Source organism: Vulpes vulpes, chromosome 8 (assembly GCF_048418805.1).
Source record: "Vulpes vulpes isolate BD-2025 chromosome 8, VulVul3, whole genome shotgun sequence".
Taxonomy (NCBI): Eukaryota; Metazoa; Chordata; class Mammalia; order Carnivora; family Canidae; genus Vulpes; species Vulpes vulpes.
The window spans coordinates 4966863-4994537 of NC_132787.1; the positions used below are offsets into that span (position 1 = coordinate 4966863).

A 27675-nucleotide genomic window follows, 5' to 3' on the forward strand; every position below is an offset into this window, starting at 1 on the left:
TCATTGGCTGCCGGCCGCACCTCTGCCTTCCCATTGGCTTTACGTGCGTAAACAACGGCTGCTTACTTCAGAGCTATTCGCTAATGCCCTTGTCCATCAAGACTCCGGCCGCCCAGCGGCGGCGTCGCACAAAGTCCCGCCTCTTCCGCGTAGCTCCGTGGCCCGCGGTGTAAAGCCGCCCCTGGTGGAGACAGAGGCGAGGAGCCGCCCCGCCCCAGCCGCCGGGCTGGTCCCCGAGCCCCCAGTCTGGGGATTCTGGTTTCACGCTTCTCGTGGAGTGTTAAAGGGGGAAGGAGATTCGGATAACACGTGAAAGGGGCTCCACAGGGGCCGAGCTACCTCCAGGGCCCTCCTGACGGCTCCGAGGCTCGCCCGGGAAGGCAGGGGGACGTGGCCGCAGGCCTCCAGCCCCAGCCCAGGGGGCGGCCCTGGGGCCGCGTGCGGGGCCGCCGGGCTTCCAGGCCCACCTTGCCGGCTTGCGGGAGCTGGGCGGCAGCTTCACAGTCACTTGGCCCGGGGCAGCGGGGTGAACGGGAGGGGGCCGGGGGCGGCGACCTGGCCGGGCCGCCGGGGCAGCCGCGGGCGGAACCGAACCCGGGAGATCAGGGGCTGGAGCTCCTCGAGGGTTTGCCGGGGCAAGAAGCACCACCCCAGGGGGAGCTTACGGTACGGAGTTGTGAAGCCCATAAAAAATGTTCCTGCACTCTCCGTGTTTTAAATTCCTCTTTTTTTTTTTTTTTAATTTATTTTTATTTCAGAGGGAGGGTGACCGAGACCGCACAAGCAGGGGGTTGGGGCAGAGGGAGAAGCAGGCTCCCCGCTGAGCAGGGAGCCTGATGTGGGCCTAGATCCTAGGACCCCGGGACCATGACCTGAGCCCAAGGCAGACCCTGAGCCTGCTGAGCCACCCAGGCGCCCCTTAAATTTCTTTTTCTTTCTTTCTTTCTTTCTTTCTTTCTTTCTTTCTTTCTTTCTTTCTTTCTTTCTTTCTTTCTTTTTCTTTCTTTCTTCTTTCTTTCATTTTATTTATTTATTCATGAGACAGAGAGGCAGAGACACAGGCAGAGGGAGAAGCAGGCTCCATTCAGGGAGCCCGACGTGGGGCTCGATCCTGGGTCTCCAGGATCACACCCTGGGCCGAAGGCGGCGCTAAACCCCTGAGCCACTCGGGCTGCCCCCCTTAAATTTCTTTTTTAACCAGTTTTTTAATATGTCTATAAAAACAGTGCAAAATTGACACATGTAGAGGCAAAGACTTCACAAGCAAAAAACAAACAAACAAAAAAAAAAACTAGAAGAAAAAGAGGTTATAGCTGTTGCCAGGTAGTTAAAAGTGTTGTTTTGGGTTTTGTTTCCTTTTGTTTTACTCTGGATTGTGGGATGTTTGCTGTTTTGTCAGCATTCTAAAATAGGCGATGATTTCTTTTTCTCATTCTAGATAAATATTGACTATTACACAATTTCATATTCCATTTTTAAAAAAGATTTTATTTATTCATGAGAGACACAGAGAGAGAGGCAGAGACACAGGCAGAGGGAGAAGCAGGCTCCATGCAGGGAGCCGGATGTGGGACTCGATCCCGGGACACCAGGACTTGGGCCCTGAGCCGATGGCAGATGCTCAACTGCTGAGCCACCCAGGTGTCCCCATATTCCATTTTTAAAATAAAGCCCCAGAGGGCAGCCCCAGTGGCTCAGCGGTTTTAGTGCCTGCCTTCAGGCCTCTCATGCATAAATAAGTAAAATCTTTAAAAAATAAAGCCCCAGAATTGTATTTTTTTGTAGGCTGCACAGAATATAGATTCACCCCTGCTTCTCATTTTACAGATGAGGAAACAGGCCTCCAGACAGAAAAGGTTACGGCAAAGTAAGGGAAAAAGTGTAGATCGAGCATTGGATCAGTGCAGATGAGATCAGAATCTATCCTTCTAGAAGGATATCCTTCTCAGTACCCAAACAGGTATGCGATAAATATAATTTTACTTTCTGCAGTACAACCTGATATTTTACTCTGAACCTCATTCTACCAGAGTAGGTGAAAATGTATTATTAGTCTTCCTTGGGGTTTCTCTCCCAACCCCACCCACATGCCTGCCACATTTCTTGGGTTAAAGGGTCTGTCTGCTTCCTGATCATCAGTCCACACAGGTTACTGCAGAGGTTTTTACCTTTCTACTAGTGCAGCACCTCTATTCCATGTCATGGTTAAGGCACAAGAAACCTGTCAGGCTAATGTTGAATTCTCTGCCTGGAAGAATAAGTTGCTGAGGGTTTGATCTGTATGGTATTGACAAATGTAGGTCACCTATTCACTGATAACAGATTATCCATTCCCTTCTGGCTTAAGGTCTCTCATGAGGTTGCAGTCAGCAGGGGCTGCAGTCATCCAAAGGCTTGACTGGGGTTGGGGGAATGACTTCCAAGGTAGCTCACTCAGAGAGCTGACAATTAGGTGCTAGCTATTAGCTTGGAGGCTTGAGTTCCTCTGCGTGTGGGCTGCTCATTAGGGCTGCTTAAGTTCCTTACATCAGGAGAGCTGGCTTCTTCCTCTCCTTCAGGGTGAGAAATCCCAGTGACAAGGAGAGCTAGATGGAAACTCTCTTTACCATTTATCCTCATAAGTCACCTAGCAATCACTTTCTTATAATACCCTATTCCTGGGCTCTTGCCCTGGATCTTGTGCCTCAGAGGGCCTCATGCTTCGCAGGGCCTTCCTGGAAATTTTCTAGGTCTCCTTTATGTGCCTGGGACCAGCCAGGACCAGCAATGCTATCAAAGGTGAGCCCAGACTGGGCCCTGAATGATCCCTTATCCCAGTTTCTCTCCTTCATGGTGTTCTCCAAACCCATGTTGCCTGAGAAACTCTTGGGCCCTGAGACCAGGTCTCAATTTTAAGAGGGCATCTTGATGAGCCAACTACTCTTTCTGGCCAGCACAGTATTCCTTTTGGAAAATCAGGTGAGATTGAATCTCCAAGATGGTGCTGACAAGGCTATTTGTGATCACACAGAAGAGGAGTTCAGGCTTCTGTACTACCAACAGAGCTTCCCCAGCCCTTGGACATGAGTCATATGTATGGGTCCCTGTGTTGACCCTTTCCTTTCGGTGTTCTGACTATGGAGTTACCTGGGGTCCATAGCATCAGAGGACAGTAGAGTGGCAGCAGGCATCTCTTCTCCTGTACATCACTGCATGCCACCACCCACTGTCTACTGCACCACTGGCATCCAGGGAAGTAACTCCATTCCCTCCAAAGACCTTGGAACACATATCAGGCAGTCATCTGGGAGTAGCCCCACTTTTCTCCTCCAATATCATTTAGAGATGCTTTTGAGACTGTCACTTCACAGTACCAACAAGTCCTTTCCAACTGATGTCCTCTTTTGCTTCTAAATGACGTGGTGGTAAAATGCCCTTCCCATGTCAGTCTTAAGTCCTGCTGTATGAGGGCAGCCCAGGTGGCTCAGCAGTTTGGCGCCACCTTCAGCCCAGGGCGTGATCCTGGAGACCCTGGATCGGGTCCCAAGTCGGGATGCCTGCAGGGAGCCTGCTTCTCCCTCTGCCTGTGTCTCTGCCTCTCTCTCTCTCCTCTCTGTGTATTCTCATGAATAAATAAATAAATAAAATCTTAAAAAAAAAAAAGTCATGCTGTATGAGGCATGCACCAATGGCATCGTTTCTCTTCCTGCACCCATAGATCCCCTACATATATTGCCTGTTGATGGTGGTGTGTGGAAGATAGGGATGTGGTTAACGTTATAAGAGATCACAGTCTAGGAATGCTATGATCATAGAATACAAGAGAAGACATGGTTGGAAGAGGTGTTGTTCTATGTTTACAGTATAAAATTCTGAATGAAAACTTAACATGACCATACAAAAAAACTATTGTTCAAAATTTCCTACATATTCTGAGTAAGACTTCCATTTGTGGTCATCATCAATAGGGCACAGTAATAATTTTTGAGAGTCAAGGGCAACATGATGAATGATGTGGTGTCATGAGTTATCTCACAGCCAGGAATAAATAAATAAATAGTATAGAAGAACTACAGAGACAAGAATATGTTTATTGTTTCAATATAAAAAGTTTCCAAAAAGTAAAAAAATAAAAACATAAAGTTTCCAAAGAGCCTTGGCATTGTATGTACAGTGTTACTATGTTTTCTTCTGGTAGGAGATATAAAATTAGCCAGGGGGGGGATCCCTGCGTAGCTCTCAGGGGTTTAGCACCTACCTTCAGCCCAGGGCATGATCCTGGGGGTCTGGGATAGAGTCCCACATCGGGCTCCCTGCATGGAGCCTGCTTCTCCCTCTGCCTGTGTCTCTGCCTCTCTCTCTCTCTCTCTTTCTCTCTCTGTCTCTCATGAATAAATAAAATACTTTAAAAAATAAAAAAATTAAAAATAAAATTAGCCAGGAATGATATATTTGACAATAAAGAACATAAAGAACATGGCAGGGGGTGGGAGGGTAGGAAATAGGTAAAGGGGACTAAGAGGTATAGTATGGACTAAGCCCGTACTCCTAATCATTAAGCTGTAGTGCCTCTCATTGTAAAATTGACATGTATTGTTAATGTAATTTTGTAAAGTTGTGTGTGTATGTTAATTTAATAAAACCTTTGAAAGAAAACAACAGTGGTACCTGACTTGAGGTGCTAGGGGTGTGTAAGAAGATGGGGAGGAAGGTGGGAAGATGGCAATAGGTTCTACACTCCAGAAGTCGGAGAGGAAGATGTGGCAGGGTTAAAGAGGAGCTGGAAAAGCAGGCTGAACTCAGCCTAGGGCAAGGACGCAGAGGAGAACAGGAAGGGGGGCCGGCAAGCTGGGAATGACTTGGGGCCCTCGGTCTAAATTCAACCTTAGGGAACCACTGTGGTTTCCCAAAAAGTAGAGATAAACGTGGCTTCCCTGAAGTCAGTTTTTCCTGTATCTCACACCTTTCCTGGTCTACTTTTACAACTTCAATACCTCCTGATCTCAAATGCACCGACCTTGTTCTGCCCGGTGGTTATGAGAACAAGCAGCTCATGGGAAAGAAGCATATTAAAATCCACACCATCACTTATACCTCTGTGTATTTAATATTCTGTTTAAGATTCAGGACGAGGCTTTTCACTTCCTAGATCATATTTGCATATCCATTGACTCCTGAAAAACAGGAATGAAGCAAATGGAATTTTCTTTTTCCAACCTAAGTATTATGACCTATTATTACTGAAGACTGGCAGGAGAAAAAAAAAATAACTAAAAGATATAGCTTGCAATATTTTTAAATATCAATCAGTCCCTTCTAACTTTGGAAAGTGGTGCTAGTAAGAGTGTTAGAAGAACGCTTTTCTCTTTTCTTTCCTTTTTTTTTTTTTTTAAGATTTTATTTTATTCATGAGAGACACAGAGAGAGAGAGAGAGAGGCAGAGACATAGGCAGAGGGAGAAGGAGCTTCACCTCAGAGAGCCCAATGTGGGACTTGATCCCAGGACCCTGGGGCCATGACCCAACCTGGGCCAAAGGCAGATGCTCAACCACTGAGCCACCCAGGTGTCCCCCTAGGCTTTACTCTTTTCAAAGTAATTTTCCAGCTATTGTTTCACTTTCTGTAATAACTCAGTAAGAAGATAATGCAGACATTATTAATCTCATTTTAGAAATGAGGAAACTGGAACCCACATTCAGTCAGTTACCTTAAAGAGCTATCATAGATGCTTTATTCTTCGGAGTAATTAGCTATTTCCATATCACTATGGAGCCTCCAGTCTGAGTTTCAGATCAATTACTTCAATATTTCCCACCCCTCCAACATCCACATTCTTCTATTCCTTTACTGTTTCCAAGCCCCAAACACGTGGCCAGCCTCTTCATCTGCTTTCCCTGGTCCTGCTTCTGTCATTTAGCACAGATAGAAAAGTACTTTTATAACAATTGCTCACTGCATTAACTTCTGTATTGTTATTCACAACTGATAATCCAAATATTTTCTTTGCCCTTAAGGTGTTGGTAGACCTTTCTTTCCTTGCTTTTATGGTGGTGGTTTTCAAATAGGTCCTGACATTCTTTGAGACTCCTCCCTTCAAGAGGTGGAATCTAATTCTCATCCCCTTCGATGTGGGCTGGACTTAATGACTAGCTTTTGATAAGTACAATAGAGTGGAAATGATGAGGGCCAGGGAGGATAAATCATAAAAGGCACTGTGACATCTGCTCTGCTCTCAGATCACTCACAGCCAGCTGTCATGTCAGGAGGACACTCAAGCAGCTCAGTGGAAAGGCCCAGGTGGTAAAGAACTAAGGCCTTTTGCTGACAACTAGCAAGAAATGGAGGCATCTTGCTGATAGCCTTGTGAGAGAGGCTTCTTAAAAGCAGTCAATCTTTAAAAAAAAGAGGAGGGGGGCATGCCAGGGTGGCTCAATGGTTGAGCACCTGCCTTTGGCTCAGGTCATGATCCTGGAGTCCTGGGATCAAATCCGGCATCAGGATCCCCTTAGGGAGCCTGCTTCTCCCTCTGCCTGTGTCTCTGCCTCTCTGTCTCTCATGAATAAATAAATAAAATCTTAAAAAAGAAAAGAGCAGTTAAGACTTGTGATGACTGGAGCCCCAGCCAGTAGCTTTAGTGCAACCCAGAGAGAGACACTAAGCCAGAAGCACCCAGCTAAGCCTCTCTCAGATTCCTGGCTCTCAGAAACTATAAGAAAATAATAAAGTTTTTTTGTTTGTTTCAAGCCTCAAAGTTTTGGGTCATCTGTTAGGCAGAAATATATAACTAATACTCAGTCCTTTCCTGATTCCGACAGACAAGGTGGCAAAACTTGAAGGCTTCACAGCTGAAGCACATGAGAGTGTTAACCATTAGCGTAAAGAGAGAACTAATGACAAGAAGATTCCATGGGAGAACGAGGCACAGGCCGCGGTTAGTGTTTCAAAATAATCATTTTACCTGGTTTGTGGCAAATGGATTGTAAGAGAGCAAGAGTGGCATCCAAGAGAGGAGGAGTTAGGCTATCAGAGCAGAGCAGGGACAGAGAATGAGGGTTAGATGGGAGTCAACTAGTGAAGACAGAGTGAAGCCAATGGATACTTTCACTGTATGAAGAAGTTTTTGTTTTGTATACAAGGAGGGAAAGAGAGGGGAAAAACAACCTGGCGTGTCCTAAATCACTTTCTTTGGGGCACCAATGCCTTCTAACTGTTAAATCCAAAAATCAAATGGCCTTTTTCTAATCCTTCTTGAAACTAGTTGAAACCATTACTGATTTTGTCTTCGCTGGCACACTACTTGGCTCTCCTTCACCTTCACCTTCGCTGCTTCGTTTCTGCCCTTCCTCCCTATCTATCAGCAGCAACACATTCCCTCTTTTACTCAGGTTAAAACTCAGGTATTCTCAAGTCTTCTGTCTCCTTTCTTCAGCAAATATGTGTCAAGTACCTAATATGCACCAGACTGTATGTTAAATACTAGAGATGTGCTTGTGCAAATAGGTACAGCGTCAGCCTCTATGGAGTTTTCACACTAGTGGGAAAGACAGACATCAAACAATCATATAAGTGGATATACACAAGGAGTATAGGGGTTTCTTTCCAACTGTCTCTGCTTTAATTTTTTCATAGCTTTATTTTTTTAAGATTTTATTTATTTATTAATGAGAGACACAGAGAGAGACAGAGACACAGGCAGAGAGAGAAGCAGGCTCCATGCAGGAGCCCGATGTGGGACTCGATTCTGGGACTCCAGGATCACGCCCTGGACCAAAGGCAGGTGCTAAACCGCTGAGCCACTCAGGGATCCCCTTCATAGCTTTATTTAGGTATAATTGATATGTAATAATCTGCACATATTTAAAGCATCCAATTTGGGTTTTTAAAAGTATTATTATTATTGTTGTTGTTGTTTTTAAAGAATTTATTTATTCATGATAGAGAGAGAGAGAGGGAGGCAGAGACAGAGGTCAGAGGCAGGCAGAGATCAGGCAACCACTGATCTGGTTTTGTACATTGGTTTGAATTTTCTAGAATTTTATGTCTGTATTCAAACTGTATGGTGATATTATTTGGTCTCTTTTAATTAGCATAATTATTTGAGATTCAATCATCATTATAGCATCATAGTTCATTTCTTGTTATTCTTTTCGTTATCCCATCATATGGATTACTAAAATTTGGTTTTCCACTCACCTGGCTATGAGTTTTGGGATTGTTTCCCATCTTTTGCTATTCCAAAGTGCTAAGAACATTTGTGTACCAGTCTTTGTATGCTCATGTGTTTCCTTTTCTCTGGGGTAAATATCTAGAAGTAAAATGACTGCATCACATGGTAGGTGTATGTTTAACTAAGAAACTGCTAAGCTATTTTCCAAAGCAGTTGTACCATTTTACACTCCCACCAGCAGTATATGAGAGGTCCACTTTCTCCACATCATTACCAACACTCAGATCAGACTTCTTAATTTTAGGTGTATAGTGGTATCTCATTGTGGTCTTAGTTTGCATTTCTGTAATGACTAATGTTATTGAATATCTTTTCATGTGTTATTTGTCATCCATATATCTTCTTTAGTGAGTGATCTGTTCAAATTTTTGCCCATTTTTTTTAAAGATTTTATTTATGTATTAATGAGAGACAGAGAGACAGAGAGGGAGAGAGAGAGAGAAAGAGGCAGAGACACAGGCAGAGGGAGAAGCAGGCTCCAAGCCGGGAGCCCGATGTGGCACTTGATCCCGGGACTCCAGGCTGAAGGCAGGTGCTAAACCGCTGAGCCACCCAGGGATTCCCCAATTTTTTGCCCATTAAAAAAAAAAAAATGGGTGGTTTCTTTTCTCTCTCTCTCTCTCTTTTTTTTGAAGATTTCAATTATTTGTTCATGAGAGACACACAGAGAGATGTAGAGACACAGGCCGAGGGAGAAGCAGGCTCCCTGCAGGGTTTGATCCCAGGACCTCGGGATCATGACCTGAACCAAAGGCAGACGCTCAACCGCTGAGCCACCCAGGTGCCCTGGTTTATTTTCTTAGTATTGATTTTTGAGACTTATTTATATATTTTGGATACAAGTCCATTGTCAGTATGTGATTTGCAATATGTTCTCCTGGCTTGTGGTTTGTTTTCACTTCTCTTAACAATACAATGCCTTTCAGGGGTGCCTTGCTGGCTCAATCAGTAGAACATGTGACTTTGATCTCTGGGTTGTGAGTTCAAGCCCCACACTGGGCGTGGAGCCAACTTAAAAAACAAAAGCAAAAAACAATGCCTTTCAAAGAGCATTAGTTTTTAATTTGATGAAGTCCAATATGTCAATTCATTCTTTTAAAGATTGTGCTTTTGGAATCATAGCTAATAAATTTTACTTCATCCAGGTCATGGAAAAGAGCAAACTATAGCCTGAAGGACCAAGACCAAAGACTAAATCGGCCATCAGGGTTGGTGTTTGGCAAGGGGAATGGGGAAGGAGGAAAAGATCCAATTGTAGATAATAACAAGACTTGGGTAGATTTCAGACTAGCAGAGTGGTCGATATGGTTCTCATCTCCTTCTGGTGTGCTTTCCTACACTGCAGAGGCTGAAAAGCTAAGGATTATATTTCTCAGAATGCTTTGTAGGCAGCCAGATGTCTTTGGGTGAGATTTAGAAGGCAGAAGTGAGACAAAGGCCATTGTACTATGACTTTGGCTATTTCTCCTGAAAGTGAAGTCATAGAGATGTGATATATTTGTGCAGCAGTGATTCAGTGATGTCTCTAGCTTTGTAAATATTGAGAGGTGGTTGCATCAGAGTGTAGCAGCAGCAACGTCCTGATCATAGCTTCCAGATCCCTGGATCACTCCTGTAGCCACTTGTTCTTAGACCCAGTCATCAGTGGAGACCTCCAGATACACCACCCTTCCTGACTGTGGGAGACATAGCAGCCTCTTTGCCAGAGTTTCAGCCTACAGTGGGATCCTAGTACTTGGAGGAACTTTTATTTCCTGCATTAAACCCTGAGTGATACAAGCAGACAGATTGTATCTAGAAGGAATGATAAAGAATAAAGGGACTGCCATTGTGTGGGAAGAATGTGACAATGTATAAAGTCATTCATTTGTTCAAGGAGCATGTTACAGACATAAAGTGGGTGGTATTGCTAGATATTAAGAATCTACCTGCCCTGAAGGAGCTTTCACAATTTGATGATTTCATAGTATGATGATAGAGATATGTTGGGACACTATGTGATCATGGACATGTTCTCAATTAAATTTAGAAAATCATGAAAGAGGTGTCTGTAAGCTTTATTTATTTATTTATTTTTTTAAAGATTTTATTTATTTATTTGAGAGAGAGAGAGCATGAGCCGGGGATGGGGTGTGGGGAGGGGCAGAGGGAGAGGGAGAAGCAGACTTCTGGTGGAGCAGGGAGCTTGATGACTGGGTTGTGATCCCAGGACCCTGAGATCATGACCTGAGCTGAAGGCAGACACTTAACTGACTGAGCCACCCAGGTGCCCCTGTAAGCTTTATTTTAATGGATAAGAGGAATTAGCCAGCAAAGAGGGAGAGAAAGAGCACTCTATGTGTAAAAGGGTACATTTTTAAGAAAAGCTTTTAGATATCTGTGTTCACTTTCCCCTCCCCCACCCTCCATACCTTCCCAGGAAAGAGAAGGAGAAGGGAAGTGTATGTTTCTCAAGACTTTAGAGGAGGAGGCCAGGGATAATGTATGAACTTCCTCCGTGGGGATGGTGGAAGTGGAGGCAGGAGCCTGAAAATGTTTCGAGTAAAGCAGTGGACACAGTTGACCTAAGAGAGAGATTCTGGGCTTCCCTAGAGATTAAAGGTAAGGCATCTTCAAGCTGGCCTCAACTTTTCAATCTTCTTTGTTCCCTTACATCTCACAAGAGAATCAGAATGGCATAGGAGTCTGAGGCCAAGGTCAGGTCTGATGTCAGGTTCACCATTTGCTAGCATATGGCTTTGAACATATTATTTAACTTCATTTAGTCTGTTTATTCATCTGTGTAATGAGGATAATGATAATATCCCCCTCCTACAGTGTTGTAAAGATAAAATCAGATAATGGTGGTGAAAAAAATATTGTAAATTATAAAGCACTGTAAAAATATTAGTCACTATTATCTAATAGGTATAACTAAGTCTTCTTGATACCATCTCAAGTATATCTCTGATATAGACTGAATTGTGTTCTCCCCAAATTCATATGTTGAAGCCTACCCCCAAAGGTGACCCCCCTGTATAGCTCTACCCTCTATTTGGTGGGTATTTGGTGATAGGGACTTTAAGGAGGTAATTAAGGTTAAAGGAGGTTACAGGGTAGGGCCTAGTGCAATAGGACCGGCATCCTACTAAGAAGAGATGCTGCAACCTCTTTCTCCAAGTCTCAACAGAGGTGAGACCATATGAGCACACAGAGAGAAGGTGGCCATCTACAAGTCAGGAAGAGAGGTCTCACCAGAAACCAATGCTGATGGCCCCTTGATCTTGGACTTCTAGCCTCCAGGATCATGAGAAAATAAATTTCTGTTGTTTAAAAATATGTGTGGGTTTTTTTAAAAAAGATTTTATTTATTTATGAGAGAGAGAGAGAGAGAGAGAGAGAGAGAGACGGGCAGAGGGAGAAGCAGGGGCATGCAGGGAGCCCAATGCAGAACTGGATCCCAGGACCCCGGGATCACACCCTGAGCCAAAGGCAGACGCTCAACTGCTGAGCCACCCAGGCGTCCCAATCTGCAGTATTCTGTTATGGCAACCCAAGCAGGTTAATGTAATCTTTACCGACGACCTTATTTCTCTTTGTTCTCCTGCCCTGATTTGGCTTAGGCCCTTCTCTTTTCCATATCATCTCTGTAGACCTTTCTGTATTCTCCATACTGATAAAGAAACCTTTCCAAAGAGCATACTAGAAAACCGTCTAGGATACAGAACTATCGACAGCATAGGACAAACTTCTCAGCTGAGCACAAGACTCCTTTTGAATTTGATTTGATGTGTCTCTCTAGCTTTGTCTACTGTCCTCCTGCTACACACACATCCTATGCTTCAGCCTCACAAAATTCTTACCATTGCTTAGACATCCCTACTCTTTTACAATTCTTTTCTTTGGCCTGTAATTTCTCCTCCTTCCTGAAATGCCCCTTCCCCTCCTAATCACCCCTCCTTCCATAACCTTCTCATTACACTGTCTCATCTTTCCTTCTGGGACATCTATTCATCTTTCAGACCTGGCTTAAGTGTTGCCTACTCTCCGAAGCCCCCCTGTATAGCTCTACCCTCTTGGGAACATTTTGCACACCCCTCTATTCCAACACTTACTACGCTGTTTTGTAAATATTTTGGGACTCTTTCCTAGTAGATTTTGAGAACCTGAAAGAAAGACACCTAGTTGTCATTGAATATTCCTTCATACTTATGAAACAAAGGAGGTACTAGATACATATGTTTTAAATAAACAAACAAAAAAAATCCCACAGTCGAGACAAGACACAGACACAAAATTAAACAACAGAACAGTGGAGGCACTACGAGTTATGAATCTAGGTAACCTCCATGGCACCTAGCACAGTCTCTTGCATGTAGTAGACTCTCAGTAAATGTTGTTCTTTTTTTTTTATTTATGTAAATGTTGTTCTAAATGAAAAGTAAAAGTTCTAAATGAAAAGTCAAGAAAAGAGTCATGATTATTTAAATCTAGGAGAACTCTAGGATGGGACTTAAAAAGCTGGTATCCAGCAATGATTTCATCTGACCCCTTCAAACTCAGTCCATATTCTTTCTCTCTATTTTGCCTCCCTTGCCTGTGAGCTCTTTTGAAGTCAGGGTATCTTTTATTCGTCTTTGTATCTTGCATTCTTTCTCTATTTACTGGTATCGAGGCAGATGCTTTGGACATGATAGCATCCAATAAGTATTTGTTGCATTTTTGTTAAAAAACTAAAGATTATACTGAGTCTAGGTGGGATTTGAATAGGCTGCATAGAAGAAAGCAGAAGTCTAAAACAGGGACACACAGCAGGGGTGTATTCATTCCCAATTACTACTTTAACAAATTACCACAAATTCAGTCTTAAAACAACACAGATTTGTCACGTTAAAGTTCTAGAGGTTAGAAGTCTGAAAATAGGGATGCCTGGGTGGCTCAGTGGTTGAGCATCTGCCCTTGGCTCAGGGCGTGATCCTGGGATCCGGGATCGAGTCCCACATCAGGCTCCTTGTAGGGACTCTGCTTCTTCTTCTGCCTGTGTCTCTGCCTCTCTCTCTCTGTCTTTCATGAATAAATAAAAATTAAAAATCTTAAAAAAAAAAAGAAGTCTGAAAATAGGTCTTATGGGGCTAAAATTAAAGGGTTAACAGGGCTGTGTTCCTTCCAGAGGCTCTAGGGGAAAATCTATTTCCTTGCCTTTTCCAGTTTCTAAAGGCTGCTGCCCTTGGCTTATAGCCCCGTATCACTCCAACTTCTGCTTCTGTTGCCATGTCTTCTTCTCTCCTTACTCTTCTGCCTTCCTCTTAAAAGAGCCCGTGTGATTATATTGAGAGGGCTCAGATAGCCCTCAATAATCTTCCCATCTCAAGATCCTTAACTTAATCACATCTGCAAAGTCCCTTTTGCCATGTAAAATAACACATTCACAGGTTCTGGAGATTAGGACATGGGCATTTTGCAGAGCCATTATTATGCTTAGCACAAAAAGCAAGTTGAAGACATAAGAATGTACAACTAATGTTTGGAGGTGGACCTTCCAGCTGAAGCAAAGGGTTCATAAAATATTAGAGCCAGGGGATCCCTGGGTGGCTCAGCAGTTTAGCATCTGCCTTTGGCCCAAAACGTGATCCTGGAGTCCTGGGATGGAGTCCCACGTTGGGCTCCCCACATGGAGCGTGCTTCTCCCTCTGCCTGTGTCTCTGCCTCTCTCTCTGTGTCTCTCATGAATAAATAAATAAAATCTTAAAAAAAATATTAGAGCCAGGTAAGATAGGAAAAGTAGTTTGAAGGGGCACTACGGTTTAGAGATGATATAGACCTTTGAATACCAGATTAAGTTTTGGTTTTACTTTGTATAAAGTTAGACACTTTGAAGGTGGGTGAGCAGAGTTAACAATGAAAGTAGTAATCTAGAAGACTCCAGAAGTCCCTGGAGTATGTAAATCTGGTGGTCAAGCAAAACCAAAAAGAAAAGTTTGGGGACCAAAAGACCACATAAGGGTAAATACACTGCTGTTTACTGTCTTATCAAGTCTCTTCTTTCTGCTGGATGTTCCTTGAGCAAATGTTAAAAAAGTGATAGATGAATTATTTCCCCTTTTGAATTCTCAAGTTTTATGTAGTAGAAGTCTTCAGTCACATTATAACTCTTCTGCTCTAGAAGAGTCTGCTACAGCAGTTGGGAAAATATGTTTGGGGAGGAGGGAGAGAGTAAAAGGGGATAAGTTGTGAGGTGATTGATTTGTTCAACTGCTTGGAAGATGTTGAGCTTCACAGGAGAGAGGTTCAGTGGTCGGGAAAAGACAAGGACTCCTCCACTTTTGGGTTGTAAGCAACAGAAACAGTGCATATTGACTTGCAAAAGAGAATTCACCAGCTTTAGATAGCATCCATATGCTAATGATTTCCAAATTGATACTGCCAACCTGGATCTCCGGACTCATTTATATCCAATTGCCAAGCACTACCTCTACTTGGATGTCCAGTCCGCAAATCAGACTCATCACAGCCAACACCCTGTTCCTAATCTCTTTCTGGCTCTCCCTCAACAAACCTACTCCTCTCTCCATTTCAGTTAGTGAAAATTCCACCCTCCTAGTTGCTCAGGTCAAATAAAACCTTGAATGCGGAGGGTGAATAAAAGATAATTCCAAAGTGCCAAACAATTCTACTGGTTCTACTCTCAAATCTGTTAAGAATCTGACCATTCCTGGGGCTCCTAGCTGGCTCAGTCAACAGAGCATGTGACTGTTGATCTTAGGGTTGTGAGTTCAAACCCCACATTGGGCATAGAAGGTACTTAAATGTTCTACTTTCAAATCCATCAAGAATCTGACCATTTCTGGGGCTAAATAAATAAAGTTTAGAGATAATTATGCTTATATCTATAAACTAAATGTGGCAAGAAAAAACATTAAAAAAAAAAAAGAACCTGACCATTTCTCTCCATCTGTAAAGCTACCCTAGTTCAAACCACCAACATTTCTCACCTGTAATATTGTATCAGCCTCTAAGTGATCTCCTGGACCATGCCTCTATTCCGTCTGTTTTCAATGCAAGAGCTATTATGATCCTGTTAAAACAGAAGTCAGATCATACCATTCTTCTGCTCAAAGTCCTCCAATGGCGCTCTCTCCTACTTTGAGAAAAACTGAAGTTGTTATGGTGGCCTACAGTGCCCTGCACACTATGGCATCTAGTTACTTTCTGACCTCATCTATTCTGACTCTTTGTCTTGCTCATTGGACTCCAGCCACACTGGCCTCCTTGCTGTTCCTCTAACAAATGAGGCATAGCATGCACTTGCCATCCTCTCTGTCTGGATCTTTCTTCCCTCTGATATACACATGACTTACTCTCTTTCTTTAGATCTTTATCCAAATCCAAATGTTATCTTATTACTGAGGCCTTCTCTGACCATCTTATTTAATTTTTTTGGGGGGGGGCAGCCCAGGTGGCTCAGTGGCTTGGCACCACCTTCAGCCCAGGGCCTGATCCTGGACACCAGGGATCAAGTCCCACATCAGGCTTCCTGCACGGAGCCTGCTTCTCCCTCTACCTGTGTCTCTGCCTCTCTCTCTCTGTGTGTCTCTCATGAATGGATAAATAAAATCTTTAAAAATAAATAAAAATAAATAAATAAAATAATAAAAATAAATAAATTTAAAAATATTTTATTTATTTATTCATGAGACACACACACACAAAAAGAGAGAGAGAGAGAGGCACAGACACAGGCAGAGGGAGGAGCAGGCTCCGTGCAGGGAGCCTGATGTGGGACTTGTTCCCGGGACTCCAGGATCACGCCCTGGGCCAATGGCAGGCCCTAAACTGCTGAGCCACTGAGGCTTCCCTTATTTAAAATTTTAACCTCTTCCACCTCTATCCCTTTTTAGTTTTATTTTTATTAACACTGATCACTAACATCTGTACATTTTACTTGTTTAGTTGTAAATGTAAGTTCCGAAAGGGCAAGATATATGCCTTTTTGGTTTACAGCTGTATCTTCAAAGCCTCAAACGGTATCTGACATATAATAAGCTTTTCAGTAAAAACAAAACAAAACAAAACAAAAACAAAAACAAAATTGTTGAATAAGTAAAGAAAGAGTCAAGGTGACAATTCAGGCTTGGGTAGATTCAGGTTTTCAGCATATCCCTATCTCTTAGCTTTGCTTTCCCCAGCATGCTTGAGGTGTGACAGGTGATGGCATGATGGCTACCAGCAGCTCCAGATTTACATTCTCACAATCCAACAGCCCTAATGGAAAGAGAGTGTCTTTCCTGTTACAGTGAAAGCCTGGGAAACGAATTTTATATTGTGGGTTTGGGTCAAGTGTTGATCCCTAAAACAGTCTCTGAGGGTAGGGTCTAGGTCATAGGGCCCCCTGGAGAGGGGGTGAAGTTCAGCTCCATTTGGACTAAGAACAGGCGATGGATGGGTGGTACTCTAAGAGAAAGCATGTGTGTGTGTGTGGGTGGGTGTGTGTGGGTGTGTGTGTGCTACTACTGGAAGAAAAGGGATGGAAGCTAGACTGGCAGAAAGAAACAGTAAATGTTCATCACATCATCAGTGATGACCCACCTGCAGACCTAGCCCAGAGTAGCATCCTTCTTGGGCACCCGTGTTTTCACATCCAGCCAGATCAACCTCTGAACTTTGGTAAGATTCTGTCTTCCTAAATGCTTTGTTTTTTATTTTTATTTATGAGAGACACACAAATTGAGGCAGAGACACAGACAGAGGGAGAAACAGGTTCCCTGCAGGGAGCCCGATGTGAGGACTCCCAAGCCCAGAGGATCACCACCTGAGCTAAAGGCAGACGCTCAACCACTGAGCCAGCCAGGTGCGCCCTAAATGCCTTTTCACCTGTCTCTGAGGATTAAGGTCTTCCTCACTCCTCAGTGCGAATGAATCCCTTATGATAAGGCTCAACAGTTGTGGTCTCTCTCCCTCTCCTGAGCATCCTAGTTGTTTCTTTTTTAAAGATTGCATTTATTTATTCATGAGAGACACAGAGAAAGAGGCAGACACACAGGCAGAGGTGGAAGCAGAGGTGGAAGCAGAGGTGGAAGCAGGCTCCCCGCAGGGAGCCCGACGCGGGCCTCGACCCCGGCCTCGACCCCGGGTCTCCAGGGTCACGCCCTGGGCGGAAGGCGGCGCCAATCCGCTGCGCCACCCAGGGAGCCCCCTATCCTAGTTGCATCTACACCGTGCGCTGTATTTTCCGTAGTTGTGCGCCTCACGAGCTCCCGGCGGGCGGGAGAGGGCCGGGTCCACCTCCCGCGCGTCCACGCCGCGGCGATTCGATTCGCATGGGGGCCGCCAGGGCGCGCTAGGCGCCAGGCGCGAGGCGCGGGGGGCGGGAGGCGCTGTGATTGGCAGGCGCGGCCGTCAATCGGGCGCGGGGGCGGGGCGGCCTGTGGGCGGGAGGCGGGCCCTGCATGAATGGGGCGCGCGGCGCGGGCTGCAGTCGGCGCTCGCGGGGGGCGGGGGGAGCGGGAGCCGCGGCCGGGAGTGGGTGGGAGGAAGCGAAGTGGGGGGGGAGGGACGGGAAAGAGCGCGAGGGGGCGGGGAGGGGCAACGCGGGAGCGGCGGCCGCCGGCTCTGTCGCTTGGCTGCCGCTGTCCGCTGCGCTGCCTCCGCCCTCGCCGCGCGCCGCCGCCCGCGGGACCCCGAGGAGCCCGGCGCCCCGCACGGGGCCGAGGAGCGGGGGCCCGGGAGCCGCCGCCGAGGGAGGAGCCGGGTCGGAGCGGCCGAGCCCGAGGCCCCCGGGCGTGGAGGTGGGGGGCTGAGGCCCCCGAGGGGGCCCCGCCGAGATGGGCAACCTGGAGAGCGCCGAGGGGGGCCCGGGCGAGCCTCCTTCCGTGTCGCTGCTGCCGCCGCCCGGCAAGATGCCGATGCCCGAGCCCTGTGAGCTGGAGGAGAGGTTCGCCCTGGTGCTGGTGAGAGCCGAGCCCGGTCCCTTCCCCCTCCTGCCGTCCCCGAGGCCCGGGTGCCCCCGGCCGGCCCACCCCTTCGGGGCCGGGGGCGCTGCCGATGCGCGCTCGGTGCCCCCTTGCAACCTCGGAGCAGCCGCTGGCCTCCCGACCTCGGAGGAGGGGTCCCCGGCCCGGGACCTCGCCGGGATCCGCACGTCTTCTTCGCCGGGATCTCTCCCTCCCTCTTCTGCAGCCCTCACACCTCTCCCCACCGCCCCGACAGCCTTCCCGGTCCGGGTCCCTAGAAGCCCCATTTCTGAGCCTCCTGCTGGTGCGGGGTGGGGGGCGGGGTGGAATCCAGAAACTTGGGGCCGGCCCGCCCCTCAGCCCAAGTCAGGGTCCTCTGGCTGGGGAGACCGCCTCTCGTGTTAACATGGAGGCTTCCCGGGGAGTGGGTCCCACTTCCAGCCCAGACCAGATGTTTGGGGAGGTGGGGAATGGAGGAGAGGGGGCTGGGAGCTGTCGAAGGGGGTGGAATAGAGGGTGATGCCATTCTACTTATTTTCAGAATGGCCTGCAGGCATCCTGCAGAGTTCTTAGTGGATTTGCCCAAAAGGCTGAACATGTGGATAAACCATTTCACCAGTGTATTTTTCCAATTGAAACAATACACAAACCATCCCGCGTCCTTTTTTTTTTTTTCCCCTCCCTCTTTATGTTAAGCCCTAGTGGCTGGTTTGTGTTCTTTGCCTGTGCTTCTTTTTAGTCTTTCTGTGGGTTTCCCAAAGACCTGTATAGATGAATTTTAAGCCGACTTTGGGATTCTCCTTTGATGTGGGAATTGGACGTTGGTGTCACTGGCTCTGTGGATAGGGAGGATTTGACCTGGTATCCCTGGGATGAAGCCAGTAAATGTGTTGGAGGTAAAAAAACAAAACAAACAAACAAACAAAATGAGGTTTTGGAGAAAGAAAGTGAACTAGGTGATGGGACATTTGCTAGCAGAGGTAAACCTTTAAGAAACTTGGGGAAATAGTTCCTAGTTCCTCCGAGAACTCTCTAAAGGAGCAGTGTTAATGCTGCTGTTATTCTTGGTACGGCCCAGAGGGCCGATTTTGCCTTTGCCCATGCGGAGGGAATAGTTGTGGACTTAGCAGCCTTATTGGATTTCATCTGCCTTGGAATAGGGAGATTAGATCTATTGGCAACAGTGGGACTGTCTAGAGATCCCGGCCTCTCCGATGGTGGAGAGCCTGACATTAGCCCACTGGCACCACAAGCCAGCTCAGAGGTATTCCAGGGGGAAGCCGTGTTACGGGAACCTCTCTGCCCACCAACTCTGCAGAGGGCCAAAGGGATCTGGGCCACACATCCTGTGGCCCTCTGCATTTCCCCCAGCCTCCTCAAGGGGATGGGTGAGTCAGTGATTACTAATGTACTGTGGCCAACTCAGAGGCTGAGAAGGAGAGATTGGGATTTGGTGCCCTTGAGAACAAGAGCTCAACTGTTGGGGAAAAGAGTGGGAGGGAATATGCACTCCAGTGGGGGTGTGAAATCCCCCCTCCTCCCCACCACCACCGTGAGTTGGCGGGAGGTAGTTACAGAAATTGGAGAGAAAGCGATGGTTTCAGGTGGACTGGGTCAGGGGCTGCCTTAGGTAAAGGCTGCCAGGCTGTTGGTTGTGTGAGCTCAGAACCAGAGTTGATCGTGTCCTCATTGGAGCTTGGTTGACAAGTTTGTTTAGTTAGTTGGCAAATTGATGGCTTAATAGCCGCAACATGCACATGGTGTCCTGATTACTAAGCAGAGCACCCAGAGAGCACAGGTCAAGCCAGAGGGACCACCCACTTGCAAGTTATATTTTCTGTATAAAGTTTTGATTTGGTTCCTCTTGGCTTTTGTTTTGGTCTTGTTTCTGTGTGTCTGAGCTGCTGCTGATCGGGGGTTGGAACAGGGCAGGCCAGGGCTAGTTAGCTGTCTTATGGGAGGAGGGGATTTTACCTCACTTTTCCAACACAGAGAAATCATACTTTCTTAGGGATCTGAGTTCTTCTCTGGGGGCTCTTTCCTCTGCTTCTGTAACATGCCCTTTTCACTATCCTTCTTTTACTGTCCTACTATTTGGAAATAGCACTGGCCATTGGATGTTTGACCCTGGAGTAAGCTCAGGTGTATTTCCTGTATTCAGGAGAAGTGTAGTGTGGTAGAAAAAGCCAAGGCTGTTTTAGTAACTGTCTTAACCTCTCTAAGCCTCATCTATGAATTTTATAGATTTCTTTATCTAGAAGATAGGGTAATAATTTCTGTCCTGATAGGTTTATGAGAATTAGATGAGCCATGTATATAAGGCCCTTGGTACCCAGGAGGTACTCAGTATAGATTAGCTTTTTTTCTTGATTGTGTGAGTCAGACAAGCTGATCCTTTCTTACTCTTTTCTTTCCCATATTGTCAGCATCATTATGATTGATTTGGTTTATGAAAAAGTTATTTGGGTATTTGTTGAGGTGACATACTGGTGTCTTGGTTAAGCATATGGATTTTCAAGGTAAAGTGGCCTCAAATACTGGCCTCTCCACAGTCTCTAGTTAGAAAAAAGTGTTTGGCCTTAAGCAAGTTGCTTAATCTCTTCGAGTCCCAGTTTCTTCTTATAAATGAGGATAATAATAGTATTTGCCACATGAAGTTGCTGTGTGGATATAATGAAACTGGAAGTCAGGTACTTAGATAGCAGAGTCTGGCAACTACTATATGCTCAGTAAATGGTAGCTTTTAAATTTGTAGCTCTCAGCAGTGACTCAGATCTGAGATCACTTGTATTCCCCAAAAGGATTTTAAGTTTAGAAATATGATGAGACCAATTACCCTATTCTGTATAGCTAGTCTCAGGATTTGCCTTCTGTGAGATGGAGGGATTCCCCCAGTTCCAGTGTATCTTTGGAACAACCCCACCCCCCCAAAAGCACACTGGCTGGGGAAGTTATATCATTGTGAGTCAAGACCACAGGTTCCCAGTTTTCTGGAACAGACACATGATCTGACACATAGCCTGTCAGCCGAGGTTGTAGAGTTGAAGGTCTAAGGCCATGAGATGATTTGTTTAGGACATTGATCCCAAGAGTTCTAATCTGGCCCAGTGCCCTAATCTAAGACTTCCCTACTGTTGTGCTTGGATACTGATCCCCTCATACCTGGGGGCAGCTGAGGTCCCTGATTGGTCACCTCTGACTGGGATCAGTTCCATCATTTATTCCGTGTGCTATACAAATAGTATCATTTTCTAGCTGTGCCCTGATATGAAAAAGATTGTGAAGCTGTGTTATGCTTCTTTACCCCCCTTCTCTGGGATCCTTCTTTACCCCCCTGTCTGAGCAGCAATTCCTATGCTGTTGAGCTGAGAAGTTTAGGGATGGTGCAATTATTGGAGCTTCTCTATTAATACCAGAATGAGAACCCATCTCTGTTCTGATAAAGCCCCAGTCTGTGTTTTGGTCCCAACTAGATTACTACCCAACCTCAGTTTCTCAGATGCCAGTACTGGCCTTTGCTAAGAGAGGAGAGGCAGGGATCTCTTAACTGCTTTGAAAGGATAGCTGTCTGCCCATGCTGTGTTTGCACCCTCACTTTTCTCTTTGCTGACTTATTATGGACTGGAAATGGAGTCTAAACGTTCTGACGCCAGAAAAAGCCCTGGATATCCCTCAGGAGAAGGCTGTCAGGGCAAAAGGGTGGGGTTGTATGACAGAGCCTGTCCTTGCCATGGGTCCTCCTCTCCTCCTCTCACATTTCCCTGGTGATGACTGATGGCTTGGGGTTTTGCTCTAAGTGTAGCGTTGACATGGGAGCTAAGCTGGTCTGGGTGCTAGCTGTCTAAGAGGCTTTGAGGGCCTCTTGTGACACAGAAAGGGGATGGGAAAAACTTGGATTAAATATCAAGTTCCAAATGGCCATGATGGAAATTTTTTCCCAGCCCTGGGGATTGTGGTGAATTAGTTCAGGCTGGAATAGGACATGGGGGAGGGAGAGGACCCTTGACAGCAGCTGGTCAGGGGAACCCCTTTGCTCAGAGACCCCATGGAGAAGACCTTAGGCCACAAGAGAGGAGCCTTATTCTCTTGACCTTTCCATGTGACCCTGCCTTAGACTGGGGGAGGTGTGTGGGGAGTTCAGGGGATAGGGCTGATGGAGTGGGCTTCTTGTCATTTGGGAATGTTTTCATTGCTTAAAAGGAGTTTTAGCTTTTTTCTTTTTCCTCTTAAAGTAATACTCATTCCCTAAGAAAAGTCTGAGCAATTTAGAAAGAGGAAAAGACTAAAGATTTATATTGAAGAAAAACATCCATATTTTCTCTAGTTCCTTTACCAAATGGAGCCAATGTGTTTTTAAAACTGTTCATATTTTTTTCTCTGCATAAGGTTTTGTATAATGTTGTAATATTGGAATATACTTTGGGGTTTGTTTGTGTTTTTTCTTTCTTTCTTTCTTTCTTTTTTTTTTTTTTTTTTGGCTTTGTTATTTCACTAGTTTTCCCAAGCCTGTCATTGTAAACATTTTTAAATGCCTGTACAGTGGTTCCTCAAGTGAATGTACCATTGTGTGCTTAACTGTTCTATTGTTGGATATTTAGGTTGTTTGCTTCTGCTTGCCATCATAAACAATGCTATGATGAACATCTTGATGTATAAAACTTTTTCAATATTTAGAGTTTTCCTTAGGATAGAAACCCAAAATTGAACCTGCTAGGTTGTAGGATGTAAAGTTTTTAAGGTCCTCGATACATATTTCCAAATAGTTTTTAAAAAAGAAGTAGTGCATGCGCGTATCTTCAAAGGAAGGGGGGAGGATTGAGAATAGCTTCTTTTCTCCTGATTATGACAATAATAATGACATGTTTATTAAGCAAATTTAGAAATTAAAAATGCAACAAGTATAAACTATCTAGAAAAATATAAAGAAGAGAATTAAAATCACCTGTAATCTCACTGTCTACTATTAACTTTTTGATGTACTTATACCTATTTTAACCTTTAGGATCATACTGTGCAAATTGTATTGTAAGCTGATTTTTATTTTACTATCTTTTTTTTTTAATGAACTAGATTTTATTTATTTATTTATTTATTTATTTATTTATTTATTTATTTATGAGAGAGAGAGAGAGAGAGAGGCAGGAGACACAGGCAGAGGGAGAAGCAGGCTCCATGCAGGGAGCTCAATGTGGGACTTGATCCCAGGACTCCAGGATTACGCCCTGGGCCAAAGGCAGGTGCTAAACCGCTGAGCCACCCAGGGATCCCCTTTATTTTACTTTCTTAAGCATTTTCTCCTTTGTTTAAACATTCCTCAGTATCACGATTTCATAGTTAGGTAGTATTTCATAGTATAGTACTTTATTAATGCCTTATCTTTTTTCTCTTTTTTGCCACTATAAATAACAACTGTGAAGAATATCCTGTGCATAACTATTTGTATGCACCTCTGATTATTTATGTAGGATAAATTGCTAGAAGTATAATTATTGGGTCAAAGGGGATGTGTTTTTTTTTGGGGTGGGGGGGATATGCTTTTTTAAAGTCTTTTGAGAAATATGTTTCTAAAAAAGTTATACTAGTTGGCTTTTTCACTGACAGTATGTATCTCTCCCATTCTTTGTAAGCTAAACATTACTGGATGGTTTAACATTTTTAAAAAACCTTTGCCAATTTCATTAATGAGAAATAGTGTTTTACTTTGTATTTCTTTCAACATTTCATCATAAATGTTTTGGCCATCTTTTGTGATCTTTGCTCTCTGTTGGGTATTTATTACAGATACATATTTCTATGTGATAAATGTGTACATTTCCACATTTTTATTATAAAAATTTTCACATATGAAAGAGCATATTATGAGATTAAAATAATGTTTAAAATGGATACACTGGTGTATCTACTGTGGAGTTCTTGGAATTGCTTCCTGTCCCTTAATTTCTTCTCCCTGCTATTTTATCTGGGATGAAGAAACCCTTTAGCTCAGGACTTGTTGGGTCTGGGACAAGTCTGCAGCTGGGACGGTCCAGGTGGCAGCCACACCAGTGTTTCAGAGCTCTGTCTGTGGGGAAACAACCACGACAGCTGCTGAGAACAGGAACTAGTCGTGGTGGAAATAGCTAATCTTCAATGAAGTGAAAAAAGAAGCCAAGGTGGAGAGGAAATGAGACCACAGATCCTCCCGTGCCCCTGAGGTTGCCTGGGAAGGCTGGTTGGAGCCAGGGCCTGGTTCTGTGGTCAAGACCAGAGTTCCGCCCCAGAACTGACTACCGTGGGCTCAGGGGACGGCAGCGCTGGCTGCCTGAAGTCAGAGTGTTGACTGGTCGACCAGGCTGGTCGCCTCAATCCTGGGGAAACATTTCTTCCAAGTCTGAGCCGAGCTGAAGCAGTGCCAGGGAAAGGCCGGGGGTTCATTCCAGTTCGGAAATGCACTTCAGAGAAGAGGAAGGACCTTTTACTTTGAAGATAAGAGAGGGTGCTGTCTCCACACAGCACCCCCACCTCCTGCTCCTCGCTGGGTGCTTCAGGACTCCCTCTTTGATCAGCACCAGTTGGGGACTGAAGGGTTTTAAGATCGTCATCCATAAAGAAAAGTACATTCTGGAACAGAGATGAACTAAGCAGCTAGAATTCCTGAGTTCCCAGTTCCAGTCTCTCTTTTGCCTCCCTCAGCAAAGCCGCATCTTTGCGTGTTGTTTTCCTTCCACATGGGAAAATGAATCACCCAAGGAAGACGTCGAACTGTCAAGCCGCCTCCCTGTCCTTGAGATACCCTGCTGGCCTTTGCCTCCCAGCCTGTTCTCTGCTTCTCTTTTCATCTTTCAGAGCCCCCTCTGTCCAGATTCTCTCGCCTTTTCTGTCCTTCATCCCCTCATAGCAAAGTCATGGGCTGGGAGTTTGTGTGTTTTGGTAAGAGAGGACCTGGAGAGGGTGTTTTGGAAGCAGTATACCCCCCCGCCCGCTTTATGAATTTGCACATTCTTCTTAGTTTATAAAGTACTTTGAGGTCCTTGAATGGTGTTGTAAATAATATTCAGAACCAGGGGGCTAGCAGAATTATTTACGTGATGAATTTTGCCAGGAGAAGAAGGGTTTAGGCTGTTTCCAATGTGGTGGTTCAGTTCTTGTCCTCATCTCTTCCTCCTGTCCCCTCCCCATCTCTTTTACCACCTTCCCACCCTAAGCCAGTGTTATTGCCAGCGGGGCTGGAGTTGGGGCTGGTCATCTTGCCTCTGGGTCCCTAAACACATTAACAGAGCTGGTATGTATTCTCTTCCTTCCCTACTTGCTCATCTACTCAGGTCTAGACTATGTCATACCCCTTCTGCAGTTGCCCAGTGCCTCTTTAAGAAGAGCTGGGGATGAGCCTGGTTTTCCCTACTTTAGGAGATGTTTATTTTAAGAACTACCTACCTACAGGGACACCTGGGTGGCTCAGTCGATTAAACATATGACTCGTGATTTTGGTTCAGGTCATGATCTCAGGGTCTTGGGCTGGAGCCCCATGTTGGGCTCTGCACTCAGTACAGTCTGCTTGAGTTTTTCTCTCCCTCTCCCTCTGTTCCTCCTCACACTCATGCACCCACATTCTCTATCTCTTAAATAAATAAACTTTTTAAAAATAAAAAGTTTATTTATTTGTGAGAGAGAACAGAGAGAGAGAGAGAGAGAGAGCATAAGCAGTAGGGATGGGCAGAGGGAGAAGGAGAAGCAGACTCCTCACCTAGCAGGGAGTCTGATGTAAGCTCGATCCCAGGACCCTAGGATCATGACCTGAGCTGAAGCCAGATGCTTAACCAACTGAGCCACCCAGGCACCCCTAAAATAAAATCTTTAAAAAATGTTTCTTTCTGAGCAAACTTCATTCTTTATGAAATGGCTGATGATGATATACCTATCTTACAGGATTTTGAGGCTGTTTAAAGTAGAAAACATAGTAAAAATACTTTGTAACCCTCAAAGGTTCTACAAATAAATGTTTGTGGCATATACATTACCCACTACACCAATCTCTGTTCCCATAAATAAAAGTGGTTGTTGTGTGGGGGTGGTATGATCCCAGGAGGGAGTTGTTGGAAATAAGTGAGGATGTTTTGGTTATACTGACTGGGTGGCACTTAGTGCTGCAGGGCCAGGGATATTAACTATCCTACAGCGTTTGGGCAGCCCCACACAGTAAAGAATGCTCCTGTCCACATGCTGACAGCACCCCTGCTGAGAATCATCTTCTACTAATCTATACCTCCCTTGTCCCGTGTCCCAGTTGGGGATTAAGCTTCGGGGGGGCAGTAAAAGTGAAAGCAGAACCATAGTTTTTTGGTACTTTCTTGATTTTCCCCACTTCCTGTTATGCCCTCAGGCAAGAAATGGATCTCTTTTATGACTTCTGTCTTTAGGTTTAAGGCCCGATTCCCTGATCCCCTCTGTACTTTGGGCCCTACCATAAATTTATCAAGGAGCAGTTTGGGGTATGCATACTCCACTGCTGATCTTTACCTACCCCTGGTTAGCTACTCAAGCCAAGGTAAAAATTCTTTGAGGTTGGGAATATGTTTGAGAGATCTTTGAACAATGCTTCTGAATCTTGTGGGTAACCAACCCTTTTGAAAATCTGATTAGACCTGTGACCCCTAATTCTCCCCACCCTAACGCATATGTGTACACACACACACACACACACACACACACACACACACAGTATCTGGGGGTTTAAAGCTTATTCTTGGATCTGCTAAAGAATTTCTGGCTTTGAGCCTAGAGGAATGGGAAGGTAGAGCTGAGGGAGAAGGTGGAGCCACAGAAGTCCCTTGATACAAGTACTCTTGATATTTTGTAAGGAGAAGAAGCCCTGGCTATCACTTCAGATAAAATGATGTCTCTTGGTGGTGGTTCCAAACAAGAGAGCTTGTTGAAACTTGGCTGACTCTCATTTAGGGGAGATATTCTTGCCCCTGGACATTTTGATTTATTTTTGATTAAGGACACTTTGTGATAGGGTCTGTCCTTACACTCTCAGCCTCCAGGAACATCTAGTTTAGGGATGACAGGATGTACTTTGACGAGCCAGGGGAACCAGTGGCATCCTTGCAGTGAGATCCAAAGTTTAGGTCATATCCTGTGTTTGGCGGTCCTACCTGCCTAATGTAGCAACTGCCTCCTGCAGGCCCAAGTTCTGGGAATATTCAGGCAGTCAGCTTCCCAGGGTGTGCCTGAGAGGGAACTGGGAATAGCCAGTCTCTAGGAGTTACTTTTATGCTTAAATCCTCTTGCTTTCTACCTTACAGGGGGAAAAAGAAACTAATAATAATTTTAAGATTTTTTTTTTACATCTCAGAACATTTCATACTAAAATTTTTGAAGGAAAGAGGTTTTAGGGGCCTTATTATGAAAAAAACTTTTTTTCTGGGTAGAGTCTCCTACCTCATCCTTATAGGAATGGCTCAGTTTCTGGTCTCCACCAAATGCCTCAATTTAACTTGTATAGGTTAAGGAAAGACAACATTTGTTGGGTATATGCCGCATGCTGTTACATGTGTCACA

At 45.0% G+C, this 27675-nt stretch overlaps 1 protein-coding gene across 8 annotated transcripts in view; it reads left to right on the forward strand.

The window, feature by feature from the left end:
• Positions 1-17789: 17789 nt before the first annotated feature.
• Positions 17790-27675, forward strand: part of FMNL3 (formin like 3) — a 53647-nt gene continuing 43761 nt past the window's right edge. For all 8 annotated transcript variants that reach the window (XM_026000263.2, XM_026000265.2, XM_026000264.2 and 5 more), the window contains exon 1: positions 17790-18132. In XM_026000263.2, coding sequence (XP_025856048.2) covers positions 18007-18132 — 126 coding nt within the window. In that variant the 5' untranslated portion in view covers positions 17790-18006. The remainder of the gene's footprint in view (positions 18133-27675) is intronic.